At 35.1% G+C, this 14978-nt stretch overlaps 1 protein-coding gene across 4 annotated transcripts in view; it reads right to left on the bottom strand.

Moving 5' to 3' along the window:
- Positions 1 to 2495: 2495 nt before the first annotated feature.
- Positions 2496 to 14978, bottom strand: part of Gnptab (N-acetylglucosamine-1-phosphate transferase subunits alpha and beta) — an 80761-nt gene continuing 68278 nt past the window's right edge. For all 4 annotated transcript variants that reach the window (XM_068372890.1, XM_068372892.1, XM_068372893.1 and 1 more), the window contains exons 9-18: positions 12358 to 12460; positions 11666 to 11908; positions 10074 to 10191; positions 9105 to 9331; positions 7188 to 8086; positions 5588 to 5740; positions 4549 to 4717; positions 3880 to 4061; positions 3126 to 3384; positions 2496 to 2654 (exon numbers count right to left, since the gene is read on the bottom strand). In XM_068372890.1, the coding sequence (XP_068228991.1) occupies positions 2583 to 2654; positions 3126 to 3384; positions 3880 to 4061; positions 4549 to 4717; positions 5588 to 5740; positions 7188 to 8086; positions 9105 to 9331; positions 10074 to 10191; positions 11666 to 11908; positions 12358 to 12460 (2425 nt within the window). In that variant the 3' untranslated portion in view covers positions 2496 to 2582. The remainder of the gene's footprint in view (positions 2655 to 3125; positions 3385 to 3879; positions 4062 to 4548; positions 4718 to 5587; positions 5741 to 7187; positions 8087 to 9104; positions 9332 to 10073; positions 10192 to 11665; positions 11909 to 12357; positions 12461 to 14978) is intronic.

Raw genomic sequence — 14978 nt, 5'->3', positions numbered from 1 at the left:
TAATCAAGGACAAAATCATTACATTTCTCAAATAATGTCTAAAAGCAACAATTTTCACATGACTTAAAAATATTTTCCTTTTTTAACTAAACAGTAAATATTAATTATATTCATAAAAGAAAGTATACTGAATGCTATATTTAAATCTTGCTTTTAAAGACATAGTTTTAAATCGCACTGAATATTCAACTCAAAAGTCTTTTTGTGTTTTAATTCTAATATCTCATTTTTCCTATATCTATCCATCATATTTCACAAGATAATCATTGAGAGATAATGTAGTATGTCACATATGACTCCATGCCACAGAATATCATGAGTGTCCAATACAGTAGCAAACTTTTATATGCTATGAGAAACAAGATTTTGGTTCCAGTAAGCACTGAGGCTTGTAGAGTGCGCATATCACTGACTATAAGTCCCTCTTCATTACACCTCTCTTCACTAGTACCAGAGGCTTCTCAGATCCAATGTCTTCAAGATTTTCTCTTTCAAATATGACACTCTACTCTTTCAAGAGGCTCTTTGTATGACGATGACTTCTGCTTATAGATTATAGATATGATAACAACAACTCCATTTGTCACAGTGATACAGGAGTATCGCTAGCATCTTTATTAGGAAGTATCGATGAAAAACTATCAAAGTCTCTGCAATGGGTGTAAATGGGTAGACCATCCTTACATATCATTAAAATAGTAGTAAATGTATAAATATTGTGAATACTGACATATTTTAAACTGGGAGAAATCTGTTGAAACAAAGTCCTTTTTAACGAAGTGCCAAAACATGCGGTCTTACCAATAGGGGTGGCCACTTCTTTGATAAAAGAAGAGATTGTAAAACTAAGACAGCAAAAAATAGAGATTTTTTAAGTACTGCTGATTTAATCACTGCTTGGTAACAATAACTTTAGTAAAAATAATAATTAAGCTAGTAAAAAGCTTAAGAGACATGAAAAAAAATTCAGTATAAATAATAAATCAAATATATTTGCAATATGTTCTTGGGTAAAATTTTCCACTTCAAAAAATGTAGGTATGAAATTCAGGACTGTGAAAATTTTTTTTTTCAATATTTTACTTTAATTCAATTTAAGATCTGTATAATGATATTGTCCAGGTTAATTCTCAAGATAACCAAGTGGTTATTGTATGCATAAATGTAGTCATTTTTTTTTAGTTAGGCAGATTTGCACCAACTCGCAGGGGTGCCCTTTTAGCTCGGAACAGTTTCCTGCTCTCTGATTGGTTAGAATTATCTTGTCCAACCAATCAGCAGTCAGGAAACTTTTCCGAGCTAAAAGGGCACCCCTGCGAGTCGGTGCAAATCTGCCTCACTAAAAATAATTGACTATAGTTTCAAATACTTTCTTAAAATAAATAATATTAACACAAAAAAAAATTGACTATAATTTCAAATACTTTCTTAAAATAATGATTATTAACACTTCAAATCATTACTTTTTCCCTCCAATAAGCCAAACCCCGTACTGTATACCTTTCCTAAGTTATGCAGAGGCATCTGTGATATTGTAAGTTTCTTATTACAAGTAATACAGTACAGAGAGTCCTGAACTTACAAACTTAATTGGTTCCAAGAAGCTGTTGTAAGTCGAATTGTTTGCAAGTCCAATTTTTTAAAATTTTGGGCCAGGGTAGGCCTAACCTGAATTCCACGCCTATGATTACCATCTACAGAAGTCAGGAAATAGTTGGGTTTAATATGAAATTGATATCAGGTTATTATAAATGTAATTTTGCTTACTGTATTAAATGATATATTGATTTATTACCGTATTTCTTCCTCTTACCTTATTTTCAGTTGGAATTGTGTTTGTATTTCCGAATGTTTTTAAGCTGGGGACCTCCTGTATGCTGAAAAGCATTTTCGGTAGTTTATCAAAACCGCCCACTAACAGGGTTGCCAGTCTGTCATTTTTTCAGGCCAAAAAACCTCAAATTTGTCCTTCTAAAAAAAATTGATTGGCCTTTAGCAATATGAAAAAAGGCGGGTCTCGAATACTATATATTTGACTTTTTTTCTACTAATGGATTGGCTTTTTAAAGCTTCTGTTGATTAGAAATTGGCCTTTTCTCATTTACAAAACCTGGCAACACTGCCCACTAACGAGGACTTTTCCAGAAGTAATTCACTGGTTTATCTTGCATGTAGTGCATTCACTAAAAAAGTTTTCGCTTTCAGAGAAAATTACACTTAACTTCACAGACCCAATGTGCGTAATTACAATACAGCGCATGTTTGATTACACTTTTAAAAACTGCACGTACAATTTTTTTTCCTTCATTAAATACTAAACCTAAAGTGTTTCTGGGTGGAATGATGGATAACATGAAACCAAAATATCACCGAAAGTGTGATTTCATTTGTTATGAAGCTTATCACATAATATAGAACACTTCAAGCATCAAACTGTGCAAAAAATCACACTAACAACCATCCGTATTTGTACTATGAAAAATAAGACTTGTACAATAAGCAATAAAAATATAATGTACACCTGTGTATATATATAAGGTATATATAAAACTGTCCATACAAAAATTGTTTAAAATAACCTACTAAACTCTTACGCCAGCAAACCCATCTCGTCTTCGCCGTCTCCGGCACCACCTTCGACGCAGGTTCTCCAGCTGTTGAGGTAATGAATGATTAACAATAATTTGAATAGACAGAAAAATAATATGCTCATTCATAGGTCATAAAAAAATAATTCTTTCCTATGGTTACGGTGCATAAAATTCTTATTAAAATGTCTTGTTTTTGTAAGACTACTGATAACCCTAATATGTATTTGTAATGTCTTCATTTAACACTATAGATAACCATGATGTATATATACAAGAGCATAACAGCATCAATCTTCAAAAAATACTTAAAAGTACTGTAATTCCTTTTCAGAACAGAGAAATCGAATATAGTTGCCGATTGCGTTATAGTTTCCAATACAGGTATGAAAATATCTAAACTAAACTACAAAAAACAATAAAAACAGAAAACTTTTGCCGGGCATCAACGAAAAATGTCTTTTATACATGTTCCTGCAAAATAATAGAAAAGGCAATCTCTCTAAAATCAAAACTATAAAAAGCATAAGCACTTACCTCAGCACTGAAAAAGTTGATGAGGGTTAAAAATATAAGGGATGCGAGACAAGCGTAGATGAGGGCCCGTATGAAATTCCGCCATCTACGCCATGAATGCAATTCCTTTACATACAAAAAGCGATTACGGTAGTTCAACGGCAACTCGAACGTAGAAGGCACGGGGAACAACGACTCGTAGGTATCCTGGACGAGGGCATGAATCAGCTCATTGTCCTTGCTCTTGGGATCCAGATTGCTATTCAAGCAAACAAATTTTCTGTAACAAGAATATTAACACGTCAAAGTTTACGAATATACAATTGTAGACTTGTACAAGAAAATCATCAAGACCCCAAAACTAAAGACTATAGTACTATACTACATACATACATATACCAAAGGCACTTCCCCCAATTTTGGGCGGTAGCCGACATCAACAATGAAACAAAACAAAAAGGGGACCTCTACTCTCTACGTTCCTCCAGCCTAACCAGGGACTCAGCCGAGTTCAGCTGGTACTGCTAGGGTGCCACAGCCCAACCTCCCACATTATCCACCACAGATGAAGCTTCATAATATCCACTAAATAACAAAACAAAAGGGGATTCTTCTCTTAGAATAGCACCCTGCGTGTCGTAAGAGACGACGAAAAGAGACAGGGCGAGGGGACTGGGAATTCCCCTTCTTGTATAATTACTTTGTGAGATATCACTAAAACTATTTAGAATTTTGTTAAAAATATTTCTTTAAAAAAAATCCTGTTTCGACTTACTTTGGATGCTTGCGAACTTCATCCAACATATGAACGACAACAGAAACATTTGAGGTTATCATCTTGAACTGGACAGAATCATCAGAGAGTTGTGTGTATCTATATTTGCTGACCTTTTCTAATTTGTTTAGGAGATTCCTCAAAGGTTCACACACAAGTATAAGCTCCAGACTCACAGTGGGCTGTCAAAGAAGAGAAAGGGCATTACAGGTACAGTTTGCAAACTACTGAATTACAAATGTATGTTATAGAAATCAAGAGTACAGAAATTTGGATTTTACACAATAAAAATTCACAAAAAAGTCACTGCTAATTAATCCAAAACATGTATCATACATAATGGAAATAACCGTAATAAATTAAAAGCTTCTAAAAGAATGTTTCTTATGGCTTTGGAGGCAAGGATGAGGATGATGGTGAAAGTATTATAGGAAATGGTTTGGTTAAAATCGAAAGATGAAGAATAGAGCATAGACTGGGGCACTGAGTTCTTAATAGTCTGACCATGCTATCAACTAATTCAATCGACATACTGGTATTAATATGTGAATGACTACTACTATTTCAAATATAAATAAAAGAAGCCACATCTTAATCTCACAAAATAAAAAGAAATTCTTGATAAGTATTACTGTATTTCATGTTTTGTAAGCTTAAAATATTACTCACGATGTCAGAGTCGCTGTATCTTTCATAAACTGGAGTAGAGACAGGTTTTAAATTGTGTGTTGTGGAACAGTTTCTAACAAAATAATGGAAAGCTTGGACGGTCGAATAGTGAAGGGGAAGGTCGTAGAGACGAGTCAGCAGTGTTCGGATCTCTCTATCAGACAGCGTCCTGAAATAGACAAATATAATACTTAACTTGGAAGCAGGATCTCTAAAACGTCGGACATCTTCCAAAAAACACAAAGCACATGACCAAAACAAAACACGTCTGACCAACGCAAGTGCTGAGGAGGAATGAGGATGGGGGGGTGGAGAGATGTAGGGGTAGAGAGGGGGGATGTTGATGAAGGAGAGGTCTAATTGGTGAGGGATCTATGGTCGTGGTTCAATCACGCCCCGGTTTTCTATACCGACACTCAAAGAGTGAGCGAGCTAGCTTTATTCCTAGCATTCTATGCATCTCTTTTTCTCTGGTATATTCAGCAATAACTATGCCTTAGAAATGGTGCTAGAGGAGCATTCCACTGGGCGACACAGGTCCCTCGCCCAGAAATAGATTTTTCCTTCGTCAAAATCCCTTACTTCTAAAAAAATCATCATTTATGACATTACCTAGCGATCAAATATAGCGATGGTAATCAAGTTATTCCCAGGTCTTTGTTAAGAATAAGAAGCTTCCACAAATGATTACAAGAAAACAATCTGATTGAATAATTATTCCTTTTTGATGTCATATCCCAAAATACTGACACCTTTTACTTGCTTTCTTTAGTACTTTCATCCGACAACTTTTTTAACATACTGGCCAAAACTTTCTCTTAATATTCAACTTCTTGATTTTCCATTTTCTGATCTCCTCATTTTAATTGCCTTTTTCATACCTTTCCTTACCATATCCAACATGATGCTTCTGTCACAAACAAGGGACTAAGATCTAAAAAAAAAAAAAAGAAAACTTAAAAATGTACATATTGCAAGCAAAAGCAAACCTTATGCAATAAACAGACTATTAAAGCATGATTCACTCAAAATTACTAACCCTGAACTATCAGTGTCAAATGATGCGAATATTTCCTCTGTAGTTCTGATTTTTTTCTTGCTCATCATGTAGAAAAAGTAAGAAAATGCATACTGCATGTCATTCGCTTGTCTGATCTTATGTGAAGATGTTAATTCGAATTCTTCTTGAAATCTGGGGATTAGAAAGGTTTTAAATCAGATATAATGCATAAAGGCTACTAAGAAGTATTACAGTATTGTCTGTTTATCACGACATAATTCGTAAGAAAATTACAAAAGTTGCAGGGAAATTATCTGGTACGTTATTTGCACAGAGCTGAGAAATAAAAACTTCTGGTACAGTATTAGTTTTGGTGTTCATAGCAAATAAAAAAATTATAAAAAAAAATTTTCATACAAAACCATCAATCATAATAAGCCTACAATCATGGTATGCATTTGTTCCGAGACACGTGCTTTGTTATATTTAATATACAGATAGAGAGGCTAACAGCAGTTGACAGCATGTGAGAGCTCTGGACCAATTGGTAAGAACTAACTGGTTTCCTCATTATTTCCTTGAACAAAAGTGAAAAAGATAGAACAAGAGGCTGCAAGGTGGGCACTTATCAAATAGTTTTTTTTGTTTTTTATTTTAACTTATAACAAAAACTTTATTAACTTCATAATAAGTCCATTATCTGTATCAATTATAAATTGCAACTTGGGAGGGAAGTCTAAAAGTAAAAAATCCCAAGCCTGTTTGCAAAAGCAAAAGTTTTTAGTAAAGACTTTAGAACTGATGTCAAGTATCAAGCATCATTGAAGTCTAAAGTGGCACAATGAGTATTGACACACTGTGAAAAACAAAAGATGTAACTCAACATTAAAAGGAGGAAAAAACAATAAGGATATTACTACCAGTCGCAATGTGAACTGTAGTAGTACATTTTCAAGAGATAGCGGTGAACTAAAAACAGCGGTGAGCGTGATAAAATATCAAGTAGTAGCCGTGAGGGATGACGGATGTACAATTGTTCGTGTGAAGAAGAACTTGGTGCCTGTTGAGAAGTTTACCTGCAATACTGTGTATATCGTAATAGCAAATCCTACAGTTTATTGCTACCCAAAAGCTGAGATCGAGGTAAAAACTTTGTACTTTATAATTAAAGTAATAGATTCATGTCTAAGATACCCCGCTGTTTGACCTAATCATTGGCGATATCCCTGGTTCTTCTGATGATTTAAAACCAGAAAATGAAAAGTGTGCTGTAGTAACCCATAGTTAAGCAAAGAAGAAAAGGTCATTGCCATAACTGAAAGTAGCTGAACTCAACCTTATGTGTCAAGATAAGGATATCAACAATCTTCAAAAGGAAGATGAATCCTTAAACAAGATAGGGAAGTATGTTGATAAAGGAAGTGCGTTTACCCATAAGAAGTCCAAAGAAGTCTCTTAGTTCATCTTGAAGAGTAGAAAGCTCTGTAAGACGAAGGGTTTATGTACGCTTAGGAACAAACATAATTTACTGATATGAATGTGAATGAGGGCTGGTAAACAAACACTCACATTCTCCATAAATATGAGTCTTGAACTTTTGACTTTCAAATCATTGCATTTGTTGAGATACGTAACTTACCTCAACTGCAGATCTTCCATTATTTGCTTGTTGATGAGATGGGGCATGTGGGCAGGAACTCTACGTGCTTCGTACCCAAACTCGGAGTTGTACAGGCGATTCACATGAAGAAGCGACTCTGCAAACATGTCCAAAAGACGGCGACCACTCCCATGAAACACTTGATAGTCACCAGACCTAGTGGTAACCGGTGGATTTACGTTGGCCTCGGTAAACAACTTTTGTCTTTCCCATGGGAAATTACCAAGATTTGCTCCTAAGCTTCCATTTTCTATATATTCCCTCTTCTTTATGTTCTTTATTTTCTGAATATCTTCAGCATTATGCATATCATTTAGCTTTTCTCCAATTGCAGACTTCTTGTATAAAGCATTATCTACTTTTTCCTTGTCCCAAAGCAGTCCCCTGGTCGTAAAGTTTTTGGTATTATTGCTTGTAATGTTACTATTAACCAAGTGTGGTAAAATCTTTCCTAGAACATTTTCATGAGAAGTTTCTTTTACACCTTTTACAGCCTCTTTTAATTCAGTAGGCCACTCTAAAGCACTATGATAAACTAATGTTTGATTGGGGTTGTCTTCCATATAGTTCTTGATAAGCAATGACTTCCTCTTCTTTAACAAACTCAGTGTAATCTCTTCACTTTTATACAACAATTCATAAAACGAAATTTGATCCGCAACTCCTTGAGGAAGTTTAGAGGCGTTCACATTAACTAGAGAATACTTCTGCAGTTCTACATCATCCAGATCATGATGATCCTTGTCTTGGTACCCAGGAGAAACCTGATCAAAATGGAAATTTCTTACAAAAGCAGGACGGCTTGATGATGCGACTTTTGCTGTCTTTGTTACAACTTCTTCACTTGGAGATGTGTCAGCCTTCAGAGTAATGTTGAACTGTAAATGAAAAATTTCAAATAACAGGTTGAAGACATACTGTACTAATTAGTGTATTACAAGCAGAATAGCCTTGAAAATTGGCATAAAACTGGATTCATATAACTTAAGCAATTGACTAATAATAAACCAAAGGTTCAACATGCAAGGAAGAAACTTCCAATTTGTCCATAACAATCCACTATCAATAAACCAAGGGTTCAACATGCAAAGATGAAACTCCCAATTTGTCCATAACAATCCACTATCAATAAACCAAGGGTTCAACATGCAAGGAGGAAACTCCCAATTTGTCCATAACAATCCACTATCAATAAACCAAGGGTTCAACATGCAAAGATGAAACTCCCAATTTGTCCATAACAATCCACTATCAATAAACCAAGGGTTCAACGTGCAAGGAGGAAACTCCCAATTTGTCCATAACAATCCACTATCAATATACCAAGGGTTCAACATGCAAGGAGGAAACTCCCAATTTGTCCATAACAATCCACTATTAATAAACCAAGGGTTCAACATGCAAGGATGAAACTTCCAATTTGTCCATAACAATCCACTATCAATAAACCAATGCTTCAACATACAAGGATAAAACTTCCAATTTCTCCATGACAATCCACTAACAATAAAACAATGGTTCAACATGCAAGGATGAAACTTCCAATTTCTCCATAACAATCCACTCACAATAAACCAAGGGTTCAACATGCAAGGAAGAAACTTCCAATTTGTCCATAACAATCCACTATAGTAACAATAAACCAATGATTCAACATACAAGTATGAAACTTCCAATTTCTCCATAACAATCCACTATCAATAAACCAAGGGTTCAACATGCAAAGATGAAACTTCAGATTTGTCCATAAATCTTGGAGAATAAAATGGTGGTAAGCACACACAAGAAACTGATTGCTCACACTAAGCAATCTCTTCCAAAGTAAAATACTTAAAATATCATTAACCTGTCACAGATTACATGTTATAGATGCAACTGACAATCCTTTAGACTTACCTTTCGGCTAACGTTCGCTTTAACACCCTGGTTGTCTCCGACCTTGTCGACTACTTCAAGCTCAATACGCAGAGTGGCAGTAATGTTATTTTTCAAGAGTATGAATAAAATACCCTGGGCCATATTGACATTTATACTGCGGAGACCCTCATGGTGTGTATGTTGGCCAGACATTGCTTTAGCTCCCTTTGCTAATATTGATACATTCATCCAAGCAGTATAAACTCCTGAAATTAGGCAGAGATTCTTATAAAAGCTCAAACAAGAGGAAACATAAAAAAAGGGCAAACACTACTGGGATAACAGAACTTATTGTTTATTATCAACTGAGATTAGGAATATTCTCAAATTCTAAAGACGTCATTACCAATTCAAAAGAATATTGTCTGCTAGCAAGCAGTCTTCCACATGTGCTCCACAGATCCTCAGATCCAAGACAACAAAGAGCCTCATTATTGTGCATCTACCTAATATTAAAAAGGATTCCATGTTCATATTATTTAACTGATTATTTTTAAGTTAATAATGGAATCCCTATTTTCTTTCATCCTCTAAGCGTTTTTTCCTTTTAACCCTTTTACCCCCAGGCTATTTGGAAATTTCCAACCCTTAACCCCCAAGGGGTTATTTTTTTTCAAGCACATTTTGCAGTATATTATTTTTAAATTGCTCTAACAGCCTTAATTTTTGTCATAGAGTGGTCAGGTTGGTCTCATTCTCTTGGAAAATGCCTGAATTTTTTTCAAAAAATTATAAAAAATATGAAAAAAAAAAATTTTATAGCATTTTTTTGCAAGGACGTACCGGTACGTCCATGGGGGTAAAGGGATGGGTTTTCTGAAACGTACCAGTACGTCCTTTGGGGGTAAAAGGGTTAATTGGTACAACCAAACTTTGGTTAAATTTCAGGTAATATTTCATTGCAAGCCGAGTTGGGTTTTAACGCCGAAAACTCTTCGGTTACCTTACCTTTAGGAAGAATATGAATGGACTCTGATTCTTTAGGCACAGGTATCTCATACAAATGTTTGATGTCATCTATTCCACAATCTCCTCCGTCATATCCACAAGCTCGAACATTACACGACTGTAAAAAGACACCTTACTGATCAAGTTGAAAATAACACACATATATATTAGAAATATAACAGGTATAAAATGTGTAAAGTCAATTTCTTTACAAGAATAGTTATGTAATTTATTCAAGTGGAGTACTGTATATTATAATTGACAATGATTCAATTTGAGTACGATACCAATACTGATACAAGTTGAGTAACATACCAGGAGTTCAAGAACTCATTTAAATTAAGTGTTGCAAAATATATATAATCCATATAGAGTACAGAGAATAGATAACTAACCATATCAGAACATTGCTTTAATCTAAAGCTGGGTTAGTACGAACATGATTATTTAGCAATCCCCTCTCGTACCTCATTATTTACTATGATTATTAAAGATAAATAGAGGGTTGGGCAAGAATGTAAAGAGAGTTCTGTATGAGAAAGTGATTGTACCAACTGTGATGTATAGATCGGAGTTGTGAGGAATGAAAGTGACGGAGAGACAGAAATTGAATGTGTTTGAGATGAAGTGTCTAATGAGTATGGCTGGTGTATCTTGAGTAGATAGGGTTAGGAATGAAGTAGTGAGGGTGAGAACGGGTGTAAGAAATGAGTTAGCAGCTAGAGTGGATATGAATGTGTTGAGGTGGGTCGGCCATGTTGAGAGAATGGAAAATGGCTGTCTGCTAAAGAAGGTGATGAATGTAAGAGTTGATGGAAAGTACAAGAGGAAGGCCAAGGTTTGGGTGGATGGATGGAGCGATGGAAGCTCTGGGTGATAGGAGAATAGATGTGAGAGAGGCAAGAGAGCGTGCTAGAAATAGGAATGAATGGCGAGCGATTGTGATACAGTTCCGGTAGGCCCAGCTGCTTCCTCCGGTGCCTTGGATGACCGCGGAGGTAGCAGCAGTAAGGGATTTAGTGTTATGAAGCTTCATCTGTGGTGGATAACGGGGGAGGGTGGGCTGTGGCCGAACTCGGTTGAGTCCCTTGTCAGGCTGGGAGGAACGTAGAGAGGAGTGTCCCCTTTTCTGTTTCATTTGTTTGATGTCGGCTACCCCCCAAAATTGGGGGAAGTGCCTTGGTATATGTGCGTATGTGATGAAAGAAATTATCTACACCACTGAACCATTTCTTTATTCTCAAAGAGCTGGCTCTAAAGGATCTGCTCATAAATGAAATGTAAAAACTGGAGGAAAGAGTATTGAAGAATTTGGGTAAAGTACTTGAAAGAGATGAGAATTGATAATGAGTAACGGGTAGAGAGCAATGCACCTGAGGACAAAAAAAGACACATAGAACCTTCAGTAATATGTACACAGTACCACTTAAGGCAAATAATAGGCAGTGCATCCCTACGATGGCTTAATTATGTACATAACACAAAATCTCTTGCTTTAATATTTTTAAGAGGACATTGAATAACAAAAGATTCTGACCTAAAATAATAACAAAAGAAAAACAATGCATAACTTCTTGCCATTCATCACTTACATGATCACAATATTTATCAGCTATCCACAAATCTGAGCAAGACGGAGCACAGAAGTCGAGTGCCGTGTCGGGACCAAATTCTTCCTCTCCATCAAACAGGCCGCTTTCATCTTTGTCACGAGCACAGTCACCTCCATCCCACTCACAGGCCGAAGTGTTACAAGAACGGTCGCAATAACCGTCGTTCAGCCAGGAACCTGGGCAGCCAGAGGAGCATTCAGGCAAAGACCATGAGAGATGAACCTGCCAGAGAAAATTTAGAACACTTGAGAGATGTAACAAACAAGTAATGATTATGGATAAAACTGCAACATTTATCATCTATAACGAAATAAAGTTGCACAAAGCGCAGTCAAAATTTCAAAACTAGATATGCCATGGTAGCGAAATATGTGGATAACCAACTTGGAGCAGTACAAAAAACTTATAAAACTTATCACTATAAGCACAATTCTAATAAGATGTTTTAGTTGTTGCATCATAGTTCCGATAAGGTGCTCCAAAATGGTTGCACACATGCCAAGATGGTTTTGGTTTAGTTTTGTAAATAAATGAAATGTGGGAATATATTACTAATAGAGTTTTGATAAAATAAACTTATACAAAAAGCTAAGAATTCAAATTTCTTTCCTGTGCTGAACGTAAAATTTTACATAAAACACAAACTTGTATCATCTTATGACTATACAAACCTTATACCCAGTTGCTGATGAATAAAAATCTTCTGGCCAAACTTCTGAGCCCAGCATTACATCATCATTCAAATAGAGGAAGTGTTCCGATAACCCAGGAATCCTGCAAGCGAGAGAATCTTGAATAAACAATTCAGCAGTAATTATCTGGCACATCAATAGTGGTGGACCTCAAAGAGGTCAGTTTACTACTAAATAAAAATGTAACACCAGGGCAACTTAGTCAATTTCAATTAAATGTTACCAAAATATGTTTCAATTAACCCTTTAACCCCCAAGCTACAGTATTTGGAAATTTCGCACCCTTAACCCCCAGGGGGTTATTTTTTTCCCAGCACATTTTGCAGTATATTTTTTTTTAATTGCTCTAACAACCTTAATTTTTGTCATAGAGAGGTCAGGTTGGTCTCATTCTCTTGGAAAATACCTGAATTTTTTCAAAAATTTATCAAAAATATGAAAAAAAAAATTTTTGTAGCATTTTTTTGCAAGGACGTACGGGTATGTCCATGGGGGTAAAGGGATGGCTTTTGTGAAACGTACCAGTACGTCCTTTGGGGGTAAAAGGGTTATACCTTGAATATGACTCTTATAAGTTTAAATACAATCATTAATTTCAATCAATGCTAAATACGGAAAATATAGTAACCAAGAACCCAAATCTGTCATTGTATGAAATAAAAAATTTTATCAAGGTATTTAAAGTATGAAAAGAACTTTAAGAGAAGACATGATTTACTTCATGATTGCTAAATCCAAACCTGCCTGGAACCATTTACCACTCTTAATGAAAGATGCCATCATATATACCTAACACAGTTTTCAATATTGAAAATATATATTGGCTTCTATGTGACCAAAAACCATAATTTACAAAACTACCAATTACCCTTCACACCAATATTACCACTTGATGTTATAGGCAAGACTTTTTTTCCTACCAATATTCCCAGTTGATGTTAATGACAAGACTTTCTTCCTACCAATATTACCACTTGATGTTATTGACAAGACTTTTTTTTCCTACCAATATTACCACTTGATTTTATCGACAAGACTTTTTTCCTACCAATACTAGCCTACCACTTGATTTTATCGACAAGACTTTTTTCCTACCAATATTACCACTTGATTTTATCGACAAGACTTTTTTCCTACCAATATTACCACTTGATTTTATCGACAAGCCTTTTTTCCTATCAATATTCCCACTTGATGTTACTGACAAGACTTTTTTCCTACCAATATTACCACTAGATTTTATCGACAAGACTTTTTTCCTACCAATATTACCACTAGATTTTATCGACAAGACTTTTTTCCTACCAATATTACCACTTGATTTTATCGACAAGCCTTTTTTCCTATCAATATTCCCACTTGATGTTACTGACAAGACTTTTTTCCTACCAATATTACCACTTGATTTTATCGACAAGACTTTTTTCCTACCAATACTAGCCTACCACTTTATTTTATCGACAAGACTTTTTTCCTACCAATATTACCACTTGATTTTATCGACAAGACTTTTTTCCTACCAATATTACCACTTGATTTTATCGACAAGACTTTTTTCCTACCAATATTACCACTTGATTTTATCGACAAGCCTTTTTTCCTACCAATATTACCACTAGATTTTATCGACAAGCCTTTTTTCCTACCAATATTACCACTTGATTTTATCGACAAGACTTTTTTCCTACCAATATTACCACTTGATTTTATCGACAAGACTTTTTTCCTACCAATATTACCACTTGATTTTATCGACAAGACTTTTTTCCTACCAATATTACCACTTGATTTTATCGACAAGACTTTTTTCCTACCAATATTCCCACTTGATGTTACTGACAAGACTTTTTTCCTACCAATATTACCACTTGATTTTATCGACAAGACTTTTTTCCTACCAATATTACCACTTGATTTTATCGACAAGACTTTTTTCCTACCAATATTACCACTTGATTTTATCGACAAGACTTTTTTCCTACCAATATTACCACTAGATTTTATCGACAAGACTTTTTTCCTACCAATATTCCCACTTGATTTAATCAACAAGACTTTTTTCCTACCAATATTCCCACTTGATGTTACTGACAAGACTTTTTTCCTACCAATATTACCACTTGATTTTATTGACAAGACTTTTTTCCTACCAATATTCCCACTTGATGTTACTGACAAGACTTTTTTCCTACCAATATTCCCACTTGATGTTACTGACAAGACTTTTTTCCTACCAATATTCCCACTTGATTTTATTGACAAGACTTTTTTCCTACCAAAATTACCACTTGATTTTATCGACAAGACTTTTTTCCTACCAATATTACCACTTGATTTTATCGACAAGACTTTTTTCCTACCAATATTACCACTTGATTTTATCGACAAGACTTTTTTCCTACCAAAATTACCACTTGATTTTATCGACAAGACTTTTTTCCTACCAAAATTACCACTTGATTTTATCGACAAGACTTTTTTCCTACCAAAATTACCACTTGATTTTATCGACAAGACTTTTTTCCTACCAAAATTACCACTTGATTTTATCGACAAGACTTTTTTCCTACCAATATTACCACTTGATTTTATCGACAAGA

Source organism: Palaemon carinicauda, chromosome 4 (assembly GCF_036898095.1).
Source record: "Palaemon carinicauda isolate YSFRI2023 chromosome 4, ASM3689809v2, whole genome shotgun sequence".
In the NCBI taxonomy this organism is placed as follows: Eukaryota; Metazoa; Arthropoda; class Malacostraca; order Decapoda; family Palaemonidae; genus Palaemon; species Palaemon carinicauda.
Note: the sequence above shows the minus strand (reverse complement) of the source record. Positions and strands in the feature narration are given on the sequence as shown.